The 21,753-nt window shown below is 31.5% G+C and overlaps 1 protein-coding gene across 1 annotated transcript in view; it reads right to left on the bottom strand.

The window, feature by feature from the left end:
- Positions 1–21,753, bottom strand: part of LOC134724928 (extracellular matrix organizing protein FRAS1-like) — a 59,725-nt gene that overhangs the window by 3,708 nt on the left and 34,264 nt on the right. The window contains exons 33-56 of the mRNA XM_063588305.1: positions 21,182–21,322; positions 19,930–20,184; positions 19,297–19,389; positions 18,851–19,001; positions 18,206–18,429; positions 17,524–17,788; positions 17,037–17,117; positions 16,312–16,481; positions 13,596–13,719; positions 12,908–13,119; positions 12,234–12,381; positions 11,518–11,723; positions 11,113–11,269; positions 9,742–9,942; positions 8,957–9,144; positions 8,262–8,345; positions 6,704–7,480; positions 6,001–6,259; positions 5,318–5,478; positions 5,042–5,145; positions 4,156–4,319; positions 3,522–3,614; positions 2,908–3,020; positions 835–963 (exon numbers count right to left, since the gene is read on the bottom strand). Coding sequence (XP_063444375.1) covers positions 835–963; positions 2,908–3,020; positions 3,522–3,614; positions 4,156–4,319; positions 5,042–5,145; positions 5,318–5,478; positions 6,001–6,259; positions 6,704–7,480; positions 8,262–8,345; positions 8,957–9,144; positions 9,742–9,942; positions 11,113–11,269; positions 11,518–11,723; positions 12,234–12,381; positions 12,908–13,119; positions 13,596–13,719; positions 16,312–16,481; positions 17,037–17,117; positions 17,524–17,788; positions 18,206–18,429; positions 18,851–19,001; positions 19,297–19,389; positions 19,930–20,184; positions 21,182–21,322 — 4,500 coding nt within the window. The remainder of the gene's footprint in view (positions 1–834; positions 964–2,907; positions 3,021–3,521; positions 3,615–4,155; positions 4,320–5,041; positions 5,146–5,317; positions 5,479–6,000; positions 6,260–6,703; positions 7,481–8,261; positions 8,346–8,956; positions 9,145–9,741; positions 9,943–11,112; positions 11,270–11,517; positions 11,724–12,233; positions 12,382–12,907; positions 13,120–13,595; positions 13,720–16,311; positions 16,482–17,036; positions 17,118–17,523; positions 17,789–18,205; positions 18,430–18,850; positions 19,002–19,296; positions 19,390–19,929; positions 20,185–21,181; positions 21,323–21,753) is intronic.

Consider the following 21,753-nt stretch of genomic DNA (forward strand, 5'->3'; position numbering starts at 1 on the left):
CAGCAATATTCGAAGTCACTTGGGTGATCACAATTATATCTTTTGTATGAAATCTGCCATGCAATATTTTTATTGCATTTAAAAAAAAATTTTAAAATATATTTAAGGCAGCAATGTTTGTTTATCATTTCTCATCATAATAGTAGACACATCTTTTTAAAATGAAGATGATTTAGGCAAGTTTTACTAAATATGAACCAATGATTTTCAAAGTTCATTTTCTAAAAAAATGTATTGTATTTTTATCCATCTGATGAGTTAAGCCTTTTTCAATTGATAGTTCTTTCTTATGTTGTACTGTTACACCACTGTCCCAAGTTATGAAGTTATGGGAGGGTTAGGATCCCACTAACATGTTTAACCCTGCCACATTCTGTATGCATGTGCCTGTCCCAAGTCAGGAGCCTGTTATTCAGTGGTTGTTGTTGGTTTATATGTTACATACTTGTTTTTCGGTCATTTTTTTTTACATAAATTAGGCCGTTAGTTTTCTTGTTAGAATTGTTTTACATTGCCATTTCAGGGCCTTTTATAGCTGACTATGCAGTATGGATTTTGGTAATTGTTGAAGGCCGTATGGTGACCTATAGTTGTTTATTTCGGTGTCATTTTGGTCTCTTGTGGAGGTTTGTCTCATTGGCAATCATACCACATATTCTTTTTTTTTTATAGACAATAGAAATTTGTCTATATGATTGCAGTAACTGAGTACTGTAACCTTAAATGAGCTTTCCAGCAATGCATATATAAAAGACCATTTGTTATATATGTACATTTATTATTTATCAAATATAGTTTTGCATAAAACTACAAATACAGATAAATATATCAAACCTTGTATAGAGGATCAACGCTGAGATAAAATCCATCTACTCCTGGAATATTGTTCAAATCTGTGGGAAATTTGGCATTAAAAGGGACACTATGAAAATGTCTCACTTCTACATCCCGATTTCCTTTGTCCTAGTAAAACAACAAGAATATTATTTCATATGAGCATGGACCAGGCAGTATAATATCATCTCTTTTTTTAAATAAAAAAATCAATAAGTATAATAGATCAATGAAATAAAATTCCTCAAATTGTTAATAAGACATATGTTTGTCAGATATCAGTATTTGAATTGTTTCTTCCACTTTTGGTAAAGGCCTTCCAACTCCATGTTTAAGCAAAAATGCCAAAATACTTTAAAAGTATAATTTCCAGACCTTGTTCTTGATATTTAAATATAACCCTAAATAATATTTCGCAACAAGATGTCTTATATGCAGTTGGTAATGATGGTAAAATATCTTTTTTGGGAATGTTATTGTTGATATCAATTTTGTCAGCAACATGTATCAAATAGCTATTTTATGTCAAATGCAAGATGTTGATTTAAAACTGTTTATAACATCCCATTGACATCACAGCTTCCATTTCCAATTCAAGTCTTAAAACAATTTTGATGGATTTAATTGTTAAGCAAAATACAATTTGGACAATAACTTATTCAACTTTTAATCTAGAAATATGTAAAAACACAGTATCACAATATTTGATTTAATACGATGGATCGGGACAATTCAACTGCGCATAATTTCGTGAATGAATTACAATGCACACGAAAAGTATGTCGTAAATTCGATATTTTTTTTTTAATATTTTGATTGATTAGAAATGTTAAATCATTGTAGTTATGTCACTTTAACCCTTTCACCGATTGCTGCCCAGACAGAAGCTACTCTGAAACGATGGCTTCCCTGGTTACTATTACTCAAGTGGGAGATCTTCATAGTAAATGTCAATAAAAACTTGTTTGTACTTATTTGTGTATTTATTTCATTCACTAACACCATGTACACAGTTTTGTTCATGTTTTGATAATTTTTTCTTCATAAAATATTCAAATTTTCCAATTTTAGGCATATTTGAGGTGAAATTCTCAAAATTCTGCTTTTTAACCCCATATCGTAATTTTTTAACCCAAAACGGCAAAATATTGAAAAATTTTATGAGGCTGTACAAATTCCTCACATTGAACGATGTCCATTCCAAGTGTTTTGTACATAAAACGACGTTTTATGTCAAAAAAGTATACTAGTTTGGCTTCAATTCTTCCATATTCTTTCAAAAAAATTGTTCCCTCATTTCAAATTCTTGTAAAGTCTGTAAATTTCCTCTGATTTTGACACGGTTTTCAACAAACGGAACCGCCATGTTTACACTTTCATCCGGGGATTCATCAAAGAAAGATAACTCATGTTTGCACTGTTTTGAGCGGGAACATAAAAGAGGTATTCCAATCCCAGTAAAACGGGACTCATCTTCAGCTGTCTGAAGCGTGAATTTAAAGGCTCAAAACGACATTTCACGCATTTTCCCCATTTTCCAGCCAAAATTTGGGTTTTAATGCAAAATAATTTTTCTTCCTTATTGGTGACCTATGTTTTTTATTTGCTAATTCTTTGAAGCTATATTTCAGCTTTGTGTCAGTTTTGGACCAAGTGTCATAGAACGTTTTTTTGATATTCCGATAAAAATATGTCAAACCTCTATTTTCCCTATCATTTCATTGAAAAATAGTCCCTCTTACAAACCCATTTAAAAGTAAAATTTTGAGCTTAAATGGTCTGTGACCCCCAATTTTTTTCAACCAATTTGATTCACTTCCTATAAAGAATAAAATAACATTAAAAACGGCACTTCTGATAGAAAATTGGAATAGGCCCGGGCCACCTTAAGATGACAAATTTAATTCATAAGAAGTAAGTTATAATCAGTTGAGTTTGGAAAAAAGGCTCACATACTGCTTGAAGCTGAGCATAGGGGATTTTTATTTGACCCCCAAAACTTGCAATCTGTTTATATTTATGAGATGTCAGGATACCATTGTGTTATCTAAACTTTTTCAAATATAATCATACCAGTATAAGGAACCTATACTGTAGTTTAGGACTTGGCTGTAAACATCCAAACTGTGGCCCATCACCATACACATCACCTTGTGGGTCAAAGGTTGGAACATATCCATCACTTCCTGTAACAAACATCAATAATTTTTGAATTTGCTAAATAGGCAAATGATAAATAAATAAAACATTTTTAATCATAATTCAGTAATTCTGATATAAATGATTTTTGAAATATGCCTAAAAGTTTGAGCATGATCTGTTAGCACACAGAGTGTAGTTCATTCCATTGATTCATATTTTACATGCACATACAGACTAGAATCTACAAATATTAAATGTATTTCAGTCACCAGAAATACATTTAGGAGGAAGGGGGACCCCTCTTTGCATCTCCAATTCCTAATGCTGCCTAATTCAATTGGCTTATTTGCAGCTATGATAAGACATCTGTCCATTGACACTTAACTGTATATTTACCTTTAGATGCCTTATGTTTTTTTTGTATTGATTGGTTGCTGTCTCATTAATGTATACCCATCTATTTTATTTCATTTGTGTAATTTAATAAAACTATTGCAGCCCAAATAACAATACTTATGTGATGTGTTTTAAATATAAAATTTCACCTGTACAAAGATAAACTTTCTCAATAGACAAACTGTAAGCTTCTCTGAGATCTTGTGCAGGATTCCATAAAACTCTGCCATACAGAACCTCACCTAAAGAAAATTAGATGTTTCAAAAACATTTCGAAAATTTCAACATCTATCTTATAGTATTTCTAATGAATGATTTTATCCTTAGATCAACTGGCACCAACAAATGAATCATTCAGGCTACAATTCATTTGTGCCAATGTTCCTGTTTTGTCAATTTCTTTTTAATTTATAAGCAGCAAAACAAAAGCATAGATATGACTGTTATTCTTAATGAAATGATTTTCCTCAGTAATATTTGCTTGGGTTCAGCAAAATAAAACACAAAAAAAAAACCCAAAATCATCAGGTTTTGACACAATCTTATTTTAATAACACATGTCACTTAAATATCATAACTTTGAAAGGATAGAATCTTTTGCATTACCTTTGCATTTAAAGTGCCAAAATAAAAGCTTTAAAAAAAAAGCCACTTTGATTACGACCCTATTTTTTCTAATGCTTTTCATGCAAACAAAATTCTTTTTAATTTTTTAATTTACATCTTTCATGGAAACAAACTTTTAGGGATTTAAAGGATCAGTGTTAACCCTGTTGTATTTACCTGGAGCAAATGATCTGTCATATTCAGGATCCAGGACTGAGGCACTGATGTATGGATTCTTTAGGAACACCTCTTTATTATTTGTTAATTCAAACCTTGTATCTAAAGAATACACCAACGGAACAGGTCTGTTTGACTGCTGGAATGCTATTGGTACTTCAAATCTAAATAATTACATTAGATGTATGTTTTATATTATAACACGTTATTCTGATTGGCTAACTGCACATCACATGTTATTCCTTAAGCAATTGCATTGCACAATAAAATTTGTCATTCATGATGACACGAGGTCCCACAATAAAGTGCACAGGTGAATTAAATAAAACTTTATAAAAATAGTGTTTTCATGATCCTAGCTAAAAAATGTAATTATAAGTATTGAATGCTTCTTTTTGTAACTTTTTAGGTTGTAAAAGCGTTGACCATGCACACATTTTTAGAATACAAAATGTATTTCGGTCAACGCTTTCACACCCAAATTAATTTACAAAAAGAAGCATTCAATTCTTAAATGAAATAAAGTTTGCGTAATTTGTAAATGTAAGCAGTAAATAGCATGATCTGTAAATGTAAGCAGTAAATAGCATGATCTGTAAATGTAAGCAGTATATTGAATGATTTATTTTGGCAATGTTAGCTTCTGACCATTTTAACTAAGTATTGAAAAGTTAAGATTTATATCAATCAATCAATAAATATTTAAATAATATCTAACATAATGTATGACTGTTTGCCTTTCTCCATAAAACAATAAATAGTGAATCCCAGCCCTACACACTGAATCAAAGCATACTATTTGCAACAATAAGTACAGAAATAACTTTAATCAGAATGATATGATTTTGACCTCCTCTATCATTTAATATAAGTATTTTACATTTACCTCTGAGGTTGCTTAGCTGTGCAGGGTGTGTCTGCTGACATAAATATCTGTGTGGACTTGACCAAACAAGGAATTAGTTCTACTGTATATCTTCCTGTATAATCCTACAAAAAGTGAGAATGCTACATCAATATCTATTATTTATAATTTTAATTATCATCATTTAATATTATTTAATGATAAAATTTGTAGCTTGTTAGATAAAGCCAATCTTTTTCCTTGTGAAAATATCTTACAAAACTATATATCTAATTCATTTACGATATATTTACCAACCTTCAAATTATAATCACTTGTGGCCCTCCATAGTTGATGTGGACTGTCGAATGTCTGCTGAGACCAAACTAAAGTAAGGTCAAAGGTGACAGGCATGCCTACTGGAGGTATGACCTTACTTTGTATGCCTTGTAGTGTGTGGTGTTCTGGTACATACATTCCTAGCAAATTAAAACATATATTCTATACCTTTCAAAAGTTTATTTCTGAACAATATGTTTAAGTAATGACACATCTAATGGACTATTTAGTAATATTTTAATTTCAAGGTTATACAATACAAATTAAATCTAACAGTAAAGAATATATGTGCTTGGTCAATTTTAATCACCATAATGTTGTCAATGTTGGACTAATAGATTTGTTTCAATGAAAATGTGCTTCTTTAAAAAATGTTTTAAAGGTTAATTAACAATATATTTTCTATCTAAAACAGTTACTGTATTTTTTCAGAATAACTTATAATATAATTAGAATCAAGGTTAAATATTTCAGTGTTTCAATTTTTTAAGGATTTGTTTCCAAATCTTTTTCGCTTTAATTTGTTTTATCAGGTTTCGATGATAGTAGATAGCTCTTTACCTAAATATGAAATGTCATTTTCACAACTATCTTTAACAGACAATCAAGTCCACAAATGAATGAATGAAGATGAAATACAATAAAATCAAATGATAGCCTACCTCTAAATTTTGTTTGTGTTTTCAAATCTATAACAAGTCTGCCATCCCTGCCTACCAGTACTTTCAGTACTTGTAAATCTCCAGCTATTTTGCCCTCAGTCTCCAGACCAGTTTGCCACAGTATGTTACTATAGTAGAAGGAGAATTCCATCTCTGTATGGTGCTGCAGTGAGCCCCACCCTACAGGAGCTGTGGTATATAGGTAGTATACATACAACGGAACTCTCACAGTCAAGTAAGTTTTTCCATTGTCTTTAACCTGCAGACAGAAAAAAACACCTTATAGGAACAAGAATACATATGTTGATGAGCCAGGCATATTCCCACTCCTAATTCAAAGTATCATAAAACAGGAATAATGTTTCTGATAGATATGAAAAGTGCCAACGCATGACAACTTGAAGGAGTTGACTAAATTTGAATAACATTTCACTTGTTCCTTCTTCAATGTATGGAGTTCCACCAATACTGATACTTGAGTGATGTGAACTTTTGCTACCAGTTGAAGGACATTGTGATAAAAAATACTAATAAAAGCCATGTTTTGATTTCTTTTCTTTATATGTGTACTGATTTGATGTAACCAATTAATATATTTCTTTTTACCATTGAATTTCAAGAACTCAATGTTTTAAACAGTAAATTGGTTATTAGATTTCTGTTTTATTTCAGTCTTAATTCTTAAGTCTTAAGTCATTCTTACCTGGAAATCGGAGACAACTTTTCCACCACAGAGATCTACCAGATTTGTCATGTGATACCAAGCCTCAAAGTTCCACATGCATGACTTTAAGTCCAAATGTCGGTATAAATCAATTGTCTCATTCTGTCTCAGACTGGGATCAAACTGATAGGGGAAGTTATGTGAAGGAGGAAACATGTGATTACTTTCTAGGAATCCACTCTCTATCACATTTTGTCTCTCTTTGTCTGTGATCAGATTTGAACAGACATGTTGTTGTCTGTAAACTGGGTCAGAAAGTACAAATCGTAAGTTATGAAGTGGATGGGTTGATATAAGTGGAAGGTGACCATCTTGGTGAGGAATTCTGATGGAGATGCGGACTCTGTTTGGATGTTTCTCATCTTCTGGTCCAACGTAATCCAGTTTTGCCAAAAATGATTGTGCCCCATAAAAATTGTTTGTCCAACTGAAGACAGGAGACTTGCATATTCCATCTTCACTGCTGATTATAACTGGTTCACTCCTTGTTGGTATGCCAGGGTTGGTATTCCTATGTAAAGGCTGGGCAACACATCTTACATGAAAATTAGGTCTAAAGTAAATGCTATCAAGAACTTTTGTCTCCACACTGGTGAACACTGTGTTATCTGTAACTGTAACAAAAGGTGACCTTGAGCTGTCGTCTGCTATTGGCATGGCAACCTCCCAACTATACAACATGGAAGTCTGGTTGATTCCTGATTTTTGACACAGTGAATGAGTTACAGCATATGATGGGTAATGGACATCACATGGCTGAAAAAAGAAATTTATCAAATCTTTGTACTGTACAATCAACTTTTCTAAACCAACTTGACACAAAAATATTATTGTGTTCAGCTCACAATAATGTCAAAAATATACACTTACGCTAGTTTTTAATGACTGAATAAGTAAATATGTGTAAGTTTCTGTAAATGATTGGGGAAAATAAGACAAATAAATGGATTTACAATGATTTTACATATCATGTACCGGTTCACAATGCAAAACAATCTTTAGCACAAATATTTTGAAAAAGTTCTCTACAAAGCAAGCAGTGAAATATAACTTTACAGGCATTAATATATTCGGTAGGAATGTATATGATGAGGGAGGTCCTATGTGGTCCTCCAGGCCAAATTTGATAATTTGACAAGCACCAGTTTTTTGTGAAAATGATCACAATGAAGCCACATGTTTCAGAACAGTGTAAATGTCCATCGGAAAATATTTCATGATTTTCAGTATATGGTTTATGGTTATTAGGTAGTTATAGATACAAGAATACCAATACAGCAAAACTATCCAATTACAATACTTCAATAAATCATGTACTAATACTTACTGTGACACAAACTAAAGGATAACCTAGACTTAGTTCATATATATATACTTACTGTGACACAAACTAAAGGATAACCTAGACTTAGTTCATATATATATATACTTACTGTGACACAAACTAAAGGATAACCTAGACTTAGTTCATATATATATACTTACTGTGACACAAACTAAAGGATAACCTAGACTTAGTTCATATATATATACTTACTGTGACACAAACTAAAGGATAACCTGGACTAGGTGCCTGTTCCATTCCAATGTCTACATTGTCATAATGTAGTAAGGACACAACCTAATAAAAAATTAAACATTTGTTGGTAATTATGACTGATATTTGTTTTCTTTTTTTAGATGAATTGCTTGATGAGAATATTTTTTTTATCTAATCTGTTACACTTAATTGAAATATCAAACATTATTCTAAGTTTTAAAACTGCTTTTCTTCAATTCTTTTTTAATGTTTTCAACCACTGTTACTGTATAAAAGCTGCAACATTCCACAACATTATTTAGAATTATAACTACTGGTAGATAAAACCTATGGAAAGATTCAGTACCTCTCACACAATTATCATCTAACTAATGTTATAAACGAGAATGACATATAGGTATATTGTAAAATATGCTGTCTTTTTCATTCTGAATCTATTTCAACAAAAATATTTATGACGAAAAATTGATCTTAAGTTATGTTGAATTGTTCATAACTTACTTGTTTTTTACTATTATTTTTGTGTAAAGAATTTCTGCTCTGTGTCCAAGATATCCCATTTGTTAGCTTTTGGTAAATTTGACAGACTCAGTTACTACAAAATGTTTTAGATCTCGACTCAGAAAGGACAAATGAGTGTATGTGCCAACCAGTATACATACAACTTGTCAATAGAGGTTATTAATACTCACAACAGGAGGTGTAGGTAGTACAAGACTACCTGAGACTTCATCATCTAACACTGTCACAGTTGTAGACATTATGTCTCCAGGCTCAGCACCTCTCATGCTTTTCTCATCCAAAACAATATAGAAAGACTCATGCCATTCAGTATTACTGTTATATATAACATCCACAGAAAACTCAACAGATCTCACTCCTGAAAGTAAAAATAAAGTTTTGAAAATTCAAATTAAGAAAATTTTCAGTCATTACATGTATCACCTGCAAATAATTTTTTGTAAGGTTTGTCACTACTGCATTATGAAGGAAATACAACTTTAAGGTGGTACCCAACACTTTAACTAAAATTAATTTGGCTGGTTTAACTTTTTTTTAAATTTAGAGTATTTATTTTGACCCTTATACAAAAATATCAAAAAATCAAAAAATTTGAACCAACCATTTTATCAGAAAAAATACACTGGTTATATAGCAGCTTGACAAACACTTATTTTGATCATTGAGAAGCTTAATATTCCCTTAAAGTAACAACACAACGTAATTAAAACGTTTAGCTGATTTTACAGAGTTATCTCCCTGTAGTGTTAGGTACCACCTTAAAGTAGGAAACTCTTAAATAGCTCAATTTCTTTCTGAAAAGAAATATGAAAAATCATGAACAACATCTACATTACTAGTAAAATCCTCTTCTTCTATTCATCATTCCATAATATATGTGAAAAGTATATAAAATAGATCGAATATTGAAATATATATATCAAATAAATACAGTTTTGATCATTTTATTGTATACCTGGTTTAAACTCTAATCCCACACTTTTAGCATTATAATCCAGTCCTGACAAAGCAGATCCATCTCTAGTACTACACCTAACAACAGAGGTATGGTTCAAATCACCCATTCTCATCACCATGACAACCAATGTAGATACAACGTCAGCAAAAACTGGTTCCATTATACTGTAGTCTGCTAGCTTGAACTTTATCCTAGGAACTAAAATATGTATAACTTAAGTGATATAATTGGGACTTGAATGAATATTGAATTTACAATTGGTTCGCCCATTAAGATATATATCTTACCATGAACAATATAAGGATGGTTATTATAATAAACAAAAATAAACTCTTTAAAATTTGCTTTGTATCAAACTCAGTAACATTTGTTATTAGAAACACATACCAGTATGTATACTTTAAAGATAGCTTTGATAGTCTTCATAGATTAAATTCAATACATTTTTTAAGTCTGAAGATGTTGTTTAAAAAACTTGATATCATGTCTTGATGGATTTCTGTCTTATTGACATATAGTACACATCTCCTTTTTATAAAAACAACCAAAACAAAACAATAATGTTGAAACAGTTTCAATATTAAACAAGAATGTGTCCAAAGTACACGGATGCCACACTCAATCATTTTCCATGTTCCTTGGACCGTGAAAAAGGGTAAAAATCTAATTTGGCATTAAAATTAGAAGGATTATACCATAGGGAACATGCTACTAAGTTTCAAGTTGATTTGACTTCAATTTCATCAAAAACTACCTTGAACAAAAACTTTAACCTGAAACTTCCATTTTCATTTTCTATGTTGAGTAGACCGTGAAATTGGGGTCAAATGTCTAATTTGGCTTTAAAATTAGAAAGATCATAGCATAAGCAATAAGTGTACTAAGTTTCAAGTTGATAGGACTTCAGCTTCAACAAAAACTACCTTGACCAAAAACTTTAACCTGAAACTCCCTCTTTCGTTTTTTTATGTCAATGGACCGTGAAATTGGGGTCAAAAGTATAATTTCGCTTTAAAATTAGAAAGATCATATCATAAGCAATAAGTTTACCAAGTTATAAGTTGATTGGACTTCAGCTTCATCAAAAACTACCTTGACCAAAAACTTTAACCTGAAGCAGGATGAACGAATGAACGGACAGACAGACGAATGAACGAACGGAGCCACAGACCAGAAAAACATAATGCCCCTCTACTATCGTAGGTGGGGCATAAAAACAGCCAACAATGATATTGTTGAAATGTAGATTAAAATTGTTTCATAATTTGTGTCATTTGGTAGATGTTTTAGTCAGATGTCATACATGTTTAAATGGTGTCAAAATATAAAAAGTGTTCTTTTAACTAGTAAGGAACCCTACTATCTTACCATCTTCATCATTGACAACAAAGATTGTTGTCATGGTAACCTGTCCTAATTCTGCTTTACAGAGTTCTGTCCCTTTAGGTTCTGCCAGTCTTAGATAGAATAATTCTTTGGGTTCATAATCTCCATCATCAACTATGTTAACTGAACAATTCTTAACCTGAAAAATATATAAATAATTTAGAAAAGTAGTTTTCTCAATTTTTCATGACTTGGATAAAGGGAATTTATATGTTCTCAAAGTTACTTTGTTAGAAATCAATTTTAATATGGTTACATAACTGCCAATCGATGACAATGTACAAATACAAATGCTTTCAAGATTTCCTGATAATTGTTAAACTAAATTGCAGCAATTCAGTATATTTTCCTAAAAGGTAATATAATGAAACTGAAAATTATAGTTACCTTTTCCCCAGGTAGAAATGTTATCCTGGAAACTTCTGTAAGTGGTCTTTCTGCATAGTCCATCATGACATGTGCTGTGTTTTGTCTTGTGTAACAGATTACAGAAGATTCAAAACTAAGGTCACCTGACCTGTGCACAGGAACATGGATTGACCTTGAACTTTCATCAACTGTGTACTCATTTGAATCAAAATGCATTATGGGAACTGAAATAAAATCAGTTGTTGAGAAAATATAAGATAATAAAAAATCAAATTAAAATGAATAAACTTGGTCACACCTACTAAAAAACCTGTCGAACAAGAAATGTTTTGCAAAAAGTTAAACATAGATATTTCATAGATGTTTTCTGTACAATAAATATTTCATTGTTGTATTCTTGTTTCTTTTCAAAAATTTATAACCTAAAACTATTGAAACACTGGTCATACCAAATAGTTAAAAAAAAAAATATTGGAAGTTTTAAAGTATTGAGTGAGTCCAATCAGGACTGAAGGTTTTGTAACCATTTCACCTTAACTTAAAATACAAAAAGTATTACTGGTGTTAAAAGTTCAGAGGTTTTTTTTTGTAGCTTGAGAGCTGTATATTTGAAGTGAAATACTGTATTTTATAGAAAGTTTACTCAAGCATATATGTTTGTGTATAATCTACATGTGTTATAAAATGAAGGCAACTTTTAGTTTACTTTGTATTATTTCTTTGCCAAAACTTACTGTCTAGTTCATTGTCATAGATGCTAATACTGGCAACATAAGGCATGGAAAGAATACTGCCTATTGGTGTACTAAGGAACACAGCAAAGGTTTCATTGCCTTCTAACTTAGGATCAGCAGCATCATCTAGTATGGTTATTCTACATTTCTGAGACGAAAATAACAATCATAGATTTGAAAAAATAAAACATAGCAACTCACAAATAAAAATTTGAGCTGTCACCTTTTAAAAGGATAAAGCTGAAATTCAAAAGGGGGACTTATGTCAATCGATGTAAACAATTCACCAACATGTCATAAAAATTGGTTAAAGTGTTTTTAAGTTATTTTCCGACATGTTGCAAATGGCAGACAGACAAATGGACAACCCTCTCATAACAGGTGTATAATAAAAACTAATAAAACATATTTTTAAAAACTGTTAAGTTAAAAATACAGAGACAATACCATGGGGGCAACACATGCTGCTAATGACAAATTTCATGCACAACAGGTACTGTATATGCTATCTTAATTGATCTGATCAAAATATTACTACAGTTTTTGCAAGACTCTAAATGGTTCCATTGTTGATTTGATATAAAAAAAAAAAGACTTGAGGCTATTTTTTACTTTTATCAAATTTCTAGACAGACATTAAACATACCAATTAAAACCCTTTTGAAAGTTATTACCTGAATTGTCTCGCCCGGGGCAAATGTAATTTGACTTGAGCTAGGGATATAATCCTGTCTGGGTGTGGCAGATGGTGGTTCTGTCATCCTTGTAGCACACCAGACCATGGAGTCATGTGACAGATCTGATCCACGACGTACAACTTCCACTTCCACATCACCAGAGTTCTCATCAAAATGGTACTGAGACAAAGACAGATGAATAATGGATTCTAAATAAAAAAAAGACATTAAACAAATAATTATCATTGTGTCCCATTCTTTATTGTCAAAATCTTTTGATTGTTGCTATAGTAACATCACATTGCTAACTGGAAAAACTCCAGTTATAAAGCTTGAATCATGCATATGTATCTATAGTTTTACTATAAAGTGCCAAAAGTGTCAAGATATTTCTTGTGTCATGAACTTCTGAAGAAATCAATAACTGTTTCAAAATATAGTTACACTTTTTTTTTTCAAGCACACATCAACCAGGTCACTTAGGAATAGACATTCCTATCATTAGTTACCAAAATATCTTTTACAGGAAGGAAATCATCAAAGTTAATAATTAAATAGACCTATTTTGTATGCAAATTTGTAAGCCGTAACTTAAAATTACACACATTTATTGAATATTTCATTTGTAAAATCCAGTGTGTTGTATAAAAGAGCAAATTAAAGATAATGAAAACTATATTCATACCATCATTTGGTCCCATAATAATGACTGTAGCCTTGTCAGATGGACCAACAATAGTGTTGTATGTTGGGGCTGACAACACCAACTCAAACTGCTCAGAAGACTCATATTCACTGTCATCTATTATCTGAAAATAACAATAAAATGTATGATATCCACATATCTATTGTTTCATAATCAAAGTTAGAAAGAAAGAAATTTTATCACTTCTTGTTCTCTAAAGTGCTATTGTTAACACTGTTACAAGCCAATGGAAAATAAAGCAATATACTAAGGATGAACTATGCTTTTTACTAAGATATTTTATCTTTTTTCAGGTCTTCACAGATTGAGCTACTGTATTATTCTCTTTTTTATGTCTATAGATAAGTTGTTTTCAGTATATAGACATAACTTTTCTCTTTAAAAATAACACAAATGCACTCAGCTTATTATATTTATAGAATAACTAATCGAAGAATTCAAATTGAGAAAACTTTTCAACGAGTGACCAAACAACACATTAATTCACGAATGCGCGTATTAATCAGTGTTGTACAGTCGCGAGTTGAATATTTTTCAATATTTGAATTCTTTAATTAGTTATTCTTTTTATTACATTGGCAAATTTTTTTTTTTTAAAGAAATAAAGGTAAAACATGTAAGGAACTATATCTTTTTTGTATGCATTTGTTTTGATCCGCCGTTCTCGACATCTTGACAACGCCTATTATTATACCTTGCATATATTTCACACAATTCTATTGGGTGAAACGTTATCACGTGAAATGAAATAATTCAGTAAATTTTCATTCAATTGCAAGGAAGGACGAATAACCCTAAGGCCACGGTTTTTTAATTTGTTGGTTTACGGATTTTCTCCATGAAAAAGTCAGGTCGGTCGGTCGGGAAAAAAAAGAAAAAAAAAGATCTTTCAAGACAGAAAACATATGCAAAATAAAAATATATTTCACCTTTCTAATAATATGTTTGTCATACTATTTTTTCATCGTTCTTAAATTTTAGTTTGATGAAATATTATTGCTCAGCTGTAAACATCGCATGACATTGTCTAATAATTTCCCGTAAAAAAAAGGGGGGTACACTGACAAAGACGAAATTAAATCGTCATTTCACAAACAAGAAAAACAGATTCACGTCAGTTATTTGACTTAGCTTTTAATCAAAACTTGGTGAAAAATAATAAGCACGAAAACTGATAAAGAAAAAAAAGTAAAAACGTCGTACGAAAATAAGTTTCAACACACGTGTCAAAAACGTAATAGACTCGTCCACTGGAAAAACGAGAATATCAGGTTAAATAATCTGTTGTCATGCATTCCCGTTTTTACTCCAAATGGACGATATTTTTTTATTATCTGTAAAACAAGAAAATATCAAATGATTTGTTAAAATTTGAAGTATTAAAGCATTGTGAAAAACAACTATTTCATTAAATAAATTTAAGTCAGATATTCCTATGATATTCCTTTTCATATTGGATACAAACTTTATTAAGTCAACTGCAGACACTTTGTAGTCGAAGTGTTTCAACTGAGGTAATACACAGGCGTCAAAAGGCGTCATTATGGAGTAAAGGGGGTGGCGTCAAAAGGCGTCATTATGGAGGAAAGGGTTAACTTGATGTCTTGAACTTCCACCTGTCCACATTTGGACAAGTCTATTTATATGAGAACATGCATCTTACTGACTGGTGACAAATAAGGGAAACGAACTTATTGTGTAATTGGTTTTAAACACAGGTTTCGTTCCGCAAAATTATTTGCGCAAACGACATTTCAAGGTCATTAATAATTGATTTGTCTATTTTTAGAAACGTAAACTGAAAGTTTCATTTTTCACAACAGAAAGTGTCATCACTTCTGTTAGTGATTAATGCATTTCATTTCATAAAAAAGGATATTTTAATTATTTTTCAGGGATAATGCATTTGTTAGGGTCGGCGAGAATAAAAAAAAGCCTGAAAATTCGATTTTATTTTTATTTTGGAAATCGGCAAAATCGGGTCGGCGGATCCGTAAACCAACAAATTAAAAAATCCTGGCCTAAAAATGACACCAGTGGTGAATAACCTTTTGAGTTTGTTGATTTGTACTTGAATAACCTACCATATGAATGACGTCACAGACATAAATAAACAAAATGGCAGAGTTCACATTACACTGGCATCCCATCGAGAGAAGAGGAAATAAGGCATTTGACATGAATAGAGCTGAGAGTGCCAGCAGCAGATCATATCTCTTATAAACAGTCTTTTTCATGGCCATCAATATTTTTCAAAAAGATTCTTCTTTTGTTATAAATTCAAGAAATCGAACACAAATGTATTTTCAAACATCAGTCTGTGTGTTATGTAAAAAATATAGACAAGTGTTTGTTATTACCTTCCACTGTTAGTTTGGTATATTAAAACAATTGTGGCCCCTTAGAATCAATGAATATTCAAAATTGTCAACCCTTAAAAGTTATTTCACTTTGTGCTGCTCCCTCATTGAAATAACCTTCTTGTGTTGACAATTTTGGAAATTTACATTTTCAACGGGCCATAATTTTATATTGTTGTATGACGTCAGAGAGTGAAATAACCACGTTTATTTCACATGTGAAATTATTGGTTTTTATTTAACTGGAAAATCAATGTAATTCATTGCAACCAATGTAAGAATTATATTTATGAAGTAATATGAGCCTGATTCACAGTGTCCAACTGGACCTTTACCTTGACATCACAGTTAGCCCTGGTCATCCCTGGTTGAAATGTCACTCTATATACATTAGTCTGACCTCTACTGATGTAGTCTGAGCCTGATTCAAGAGAGTCCAGACTGCTACCTTTGGCTGTAAGACTGGTGGTGTAACACACCACAGATACACTCGAACTTAAATCACCTGTAATCATTTTGATGAAAAAAGTATTCTATATGTTGTATATTGTAAATTAAGAAATTATTGCATGCATTTTTTTATTTTTTTTTTAAGAACGAGCGAAAATGCGAGGTTTATTAATGCTGTTAAAGGAAAATCTGCACAATTACTTCTGAATATACAGTAATACATAAAAAAGAACATGTTTAGTACTTGAAATGTGAGTAGGAGCTAACGGATACAAAATACCAATTTAATTTTAATGTCATCACAAAAAAATAAAATAGAAATAGAAAAAAGAAATGTAAAGTCATCAGAAGAGTAGCCCTTTTGAATGTTTGTACAAAACCAGAAAATTTGAAACTAAATTATGAGGTTAACTGGTTATGATATCAATGCATGATCCATTAAGAAGTGATACAGATAATTCTATTTATCAACTTGTATATTGAGGACATATAAAGCTTAAATTGTGATTCATTTCTGGTTGCACATTTTAAGATCATCAAATATCTCTGGTTATATTTTCTGAACTTCCCAGAAATATTTTCTATAGTCACTTGGGTAATTTTATATTACCTGTTCTAATAAGGGCAGCTGAAACAACTCCACTTGTCTCATTTACACTGTATACAAGGTCCTTGAATTGAATGGTAGGCACTGAAATGATAACGACAGACATGTAAATAAGCCAACAATTTTATTTACTTATCAATTTGTATTTCTTACTGTGTTTGTATGCTTGGAGAAGATATAAAAGTAGGTATGTATAATTAGGTCATATAATCCCAAGACCTAAGTATGTCCAACATAAAATTAACTATACCAAAATTAGACTTTTAGATCGACAAAAATGTTAAATTTTCTAAAACGATAACATTTTGAAGCTGAATTAGTTTCAAGACAAATTTTAACAAAATAAAGTTTCTATAGGCAAATGCATTTTTCTTATCTATTCTTTTTTCATACTACATGGTAAAGGATAATATCATCCCAAAATGTTAGAGTTTAACCAATTTGAAGCATACATATTTAAAAAGAAAAGCACTTCATATAATACACTTACTGTCTTCTTCATCAGATATGATCACAGCGACCTTATTCTTAATTCCAATCAGACTATACACAGGCTGTATCAGGTCTACAGAGAATCTTTCTGGACCTTCAAATATTGAGTCATCATTGATGATAATACTACACACTTTCATATCCTGCCAAGCATCAAACTGGACCTGTCCTGAATGTTCCCTATAATCCTGGTCCCCTGGTCTAGTCACTGATTGGGTATAGGTTGCAGTGTCTGGACTGGTTTTACATGTAACTACACTATACTGGAAACAAAAGAATGGTTAACGTCAGGGTTTATACTCAATTGCAGAAAATTGTATACATTAAAGACATACATTAGTCAAAACATATGTATAGAAATTGTTTATCACAACAAATTGAGAGAGAAAAAATTTGATTCTATTATAAGTAGACTTTATCTTAATTGTTTTGATTCTTCTTAGAGAAAGGACATCAATAGTGACTTGGGTAGAGAACTAAGGCAGCAGGTACTGCTTAAAATTCTTCTTAAATAATTGCCTCAGGGTGTTAATCAAATCAAATGTATATGGCAGCAAGACCAGTGCTAACCTATGACATCTTTAGCAAATATCACATTGCTTAAAAATGTCTGACTAGAAAATATGAGTAAAAATGTGGGAAGAACATGTCAATGAAACAGCAACACAACAATACATTACCTGCTTCAGATTTCCTTTTTTAACAACTGGTACCCTGATGACTCCTGCTGACTCTGATACATTGTATTCAGGGGAGATAAACTCGATCACAGACCACATGATGTGGAATATATTATTGGATATTCGATTGGGCTTACTATCAACAAGGTCAAAGGTGAACATATCTTCAGTTATATCATCCTTGCTGGTCAGTACATAGCTAATTACTTCATGGTCAATGTCATCTGAAAGTAAGGATAACAAGTCATAAACAAATCAAATCTTTTCTCTCTCAATTGCACGATGCAATTAGGGTTTGATCTATGTAAATTTTAATACCAGTAATATTTTACAGTGTAGTTTTTAACTCTTCCCCCTCCTCTATCCATATAGTAGTGACACCATATTGATTCAGAACTTTTTTCCAATTGATTTGTTATTTTTGTATTCATTTATCATTTTCTCATTGACATTTATTTTACTGATGAATGAAATCAGAAACTGTGTGCTTCAAATTGTTTACAAATTAATAAAGCAAACCTCACTCTCCTTTTTGACAGACTTATAAACTGTTATTCAATAAGTGTAAACATATCAAAACAGTAATCATCTGTAACATTTAAAGTGTGTGCAGACTAAAACTGTTATGCAGACATAATTGTTAACCTTGTGTGAAAGAATATATAGCCACTGTAGGATTAGCAGTATTCTCTAGTCTTCCATATTCTGGTCCCCTGGTTATCACATAAGTCAGCTCAACTGGTACAGTATCAACATCAGTGGCCTCCAGTTCTCGTGGAGTTATCAAATTATAGGCCTGCGAAGCATACAAAGGGTGTAATATAGAACTGCATTCATATATACTCCTTATAGTAAATAGAACACAAGAACTTTAGTTAGTTTGTTCACATACCAGATGTCCCACATTAATGAAAAAAAGAAAAGAGCATTCCTCAAAGAAATTTCTCATTTTTGTTTTTTTCTCTTGATTATCAAAACTTTCTCAGAAAGCTGAGACGGTTTCACATAATTTATAAGGAAGGAAGCTAAATTTCTAAGTTCTGCATAGGTCCTCTTTAGAATATTCTTTTATTAAGTTTAAATCAACTCACCTGATTTCCTGACTGTTCCAAAAACTGTAATCCTAAGTTTGTTTTTAGAACAGGACTTCCATCATCTAGTGGCATGATATCAATTTCAAAATCCTACAAAAATAATATGTAATTGTCATTTCTATAAGCCTAATAGCTTTTAAAACAGGTGTATAAGATAGTAGGCTGATAGTTAAGATACAGATCCCCTCAGACAAGAAAAAAAATACAGTACAGTTATTTTCTACATCTATGTTCTATTGAAGTCTATTCTTGAGAAAGGATTCTCATCCTGAGACCCATAAAAAGAAGCTTACAAAATCCTCTATGCATAGATGGAAAATAAAGTATTTCAAGGAATAAAATACACCAATCTAAATATTCCAAAAATATCTAGGGTCTTCAAAAACTATATTCTGTACTCGGACTACACAATTTGTGCTCCAAATGTCAAATCTATTATTTTGATTGATTGATTCCTCACTCAGATGTTGAAGGACAGTAAGCCCTGTGACTGATTCCAAAACCTTATTGAATAACGGTTAATGGAATTTTATGAACTTCACATTTATTATTACATAACAATGCACTATGCCAATAGCTATTTTTCTGGCCATATTAAACTGGAAGTTGAAGCAAAAACATATACTCTACCTCAGGATCTCTTTTAACACTTATATCACCACGACTCTGATCTTTCTGCATAGCAAACACCTTAGTGGCGCCATCTGTCACAGTAAAGGAAAAGTTATCCTGAAGTGTTTCGCTCCCATCATGATGATAACTGATTAGCCCATTATAGATATCAGCCATAGAGAAGGTAGTCACAGGCATGTAAAAGTCTCCTTGTTTTAAATCCAGTCTTCCATGCACTGGCAGATTTACGATATGAAATATCAAAGAACTTTCCTACAATAAAATAAAAATACATCACCCATGTATTCAGTAAGCTGAAATTTGCACAGAAATCTCTTGAGATACCTGATATCTATCCTGCAAGAAATTACAACTAGTATGTTAGATTTATTTATTTTTATTTTCCAGGAGTGCATGGTTTGAAAAAAATATTTTTTTTTTACACAACATCAATAACAATAATATGATAATGTTCTAGGTATATGACTGTGCAAAAGAAATTCAGGTTCTGTTCTTACTGTCTCAGCTGTCTTGTAAAGCAAAACTCAAATAATGCCATCATACAGCATTACTTCTACTAACATTCATGAAATTACAACCTATATGAAGCTTTTAAACTCCAGAATAACTACACAATGCCATACCCTCCATGATAATGTACAATTACTAAAAATACTGGCACTTAAATGCAAAATAATTCAATGAAAGCAATCTTCTTCATGTATTATTCATTCTGATGTCAGTGTAGACTATTTTCTTATTACCGGTAATATAGTAATGGTGTACTGACATATGATGAGAGTCCATTATGGACCAAAACTGATCAGCTATGAATCATCATAAGGCACTTTTAATTATATGTCTGGGCATATACTATCGGTATATTTTTTATATTTCCTTTCCAACTTTTGAATCCAGATTATATAATTTTGGACATGTAAACTTCTCTGTAGTAGGACATTCTGTTACTGGGTCAAGATATAACAACTAAACGAGGTAAACTCGAGCTTTCAATTGATGCAATTTAGGAAAAATTCTGCTCAAGTTTTCTAAACAAAATCCTCAGAAAGCAGTATATTTCCCCTCAAACTAGACCAATTGCCAGCTCATTTTACTCATTTTATTTTGTCTCAGTTGACTCAGAACCAAAAAATGTCATACCACAGAGAAGGTAACCAGTCAAAAACGTCAACTCCAGAGTTAAAAGTATGTCAATATGAAAAAAGTCTATTGTAAACTATTTTTCTAGACTAAAGTCAACAGATCTTACAGGAGTATCTTGATCCTCAGCCTTCAGATCATATTCTGTGATGGTTTTCCTCACCCCCTCTTGGACCCTGAGACCATTATTAGTCACAATAGGTATTTCATCATCCACGGGAGTAATGGTTATATACAACTTCTGAGTGATCTGTGAAAAAAAATTAAAATTATTGTTTTACTTATATATGTGTTGTGTTATATAAGTATTGTTTATACAAACAGAAAAGCAATTTCAGTTTACAAGTAATTATTTTATGATAAAGATAATGACATCATGCATGCAATTAATTAACATACAGACCACTTGGAGATTTGCTCTATCAGAATCCCTCAACCGTTACACAAACAAAAAATTACACAACCTCCTACAGAAACTACAGAAATAACATTCCCACTATGAGACTACAAGAAATATATAGTAAGAGACAACAAGAAAATACAATAGAACACTACAAGAAAATACAATATGATACTACAAGAAAATACAATAGAACACTACAAGAAAATACAATATGATACTACAAGAAAATACAATATGAGTTAACAGAATACAAACACCATTGAAGTTTGTATAAACTA

The sequence above is a fragment of the Mytilus trossulus genome, chromosome 7 (genome assembly GCF_036588685.1).
Source record: "Mytilus trossulus isolate FHL-02 chromosome 7, PNRI_Mtr1.1.1.hap1, whole genome shotgun sequence".
Taxonomy (NCBI): Eukaryota; Metazoa; Mollusca; class Bivalvia; order Mytilida; family Mytilidae; genus Mytilus; species Mytilus trossulus.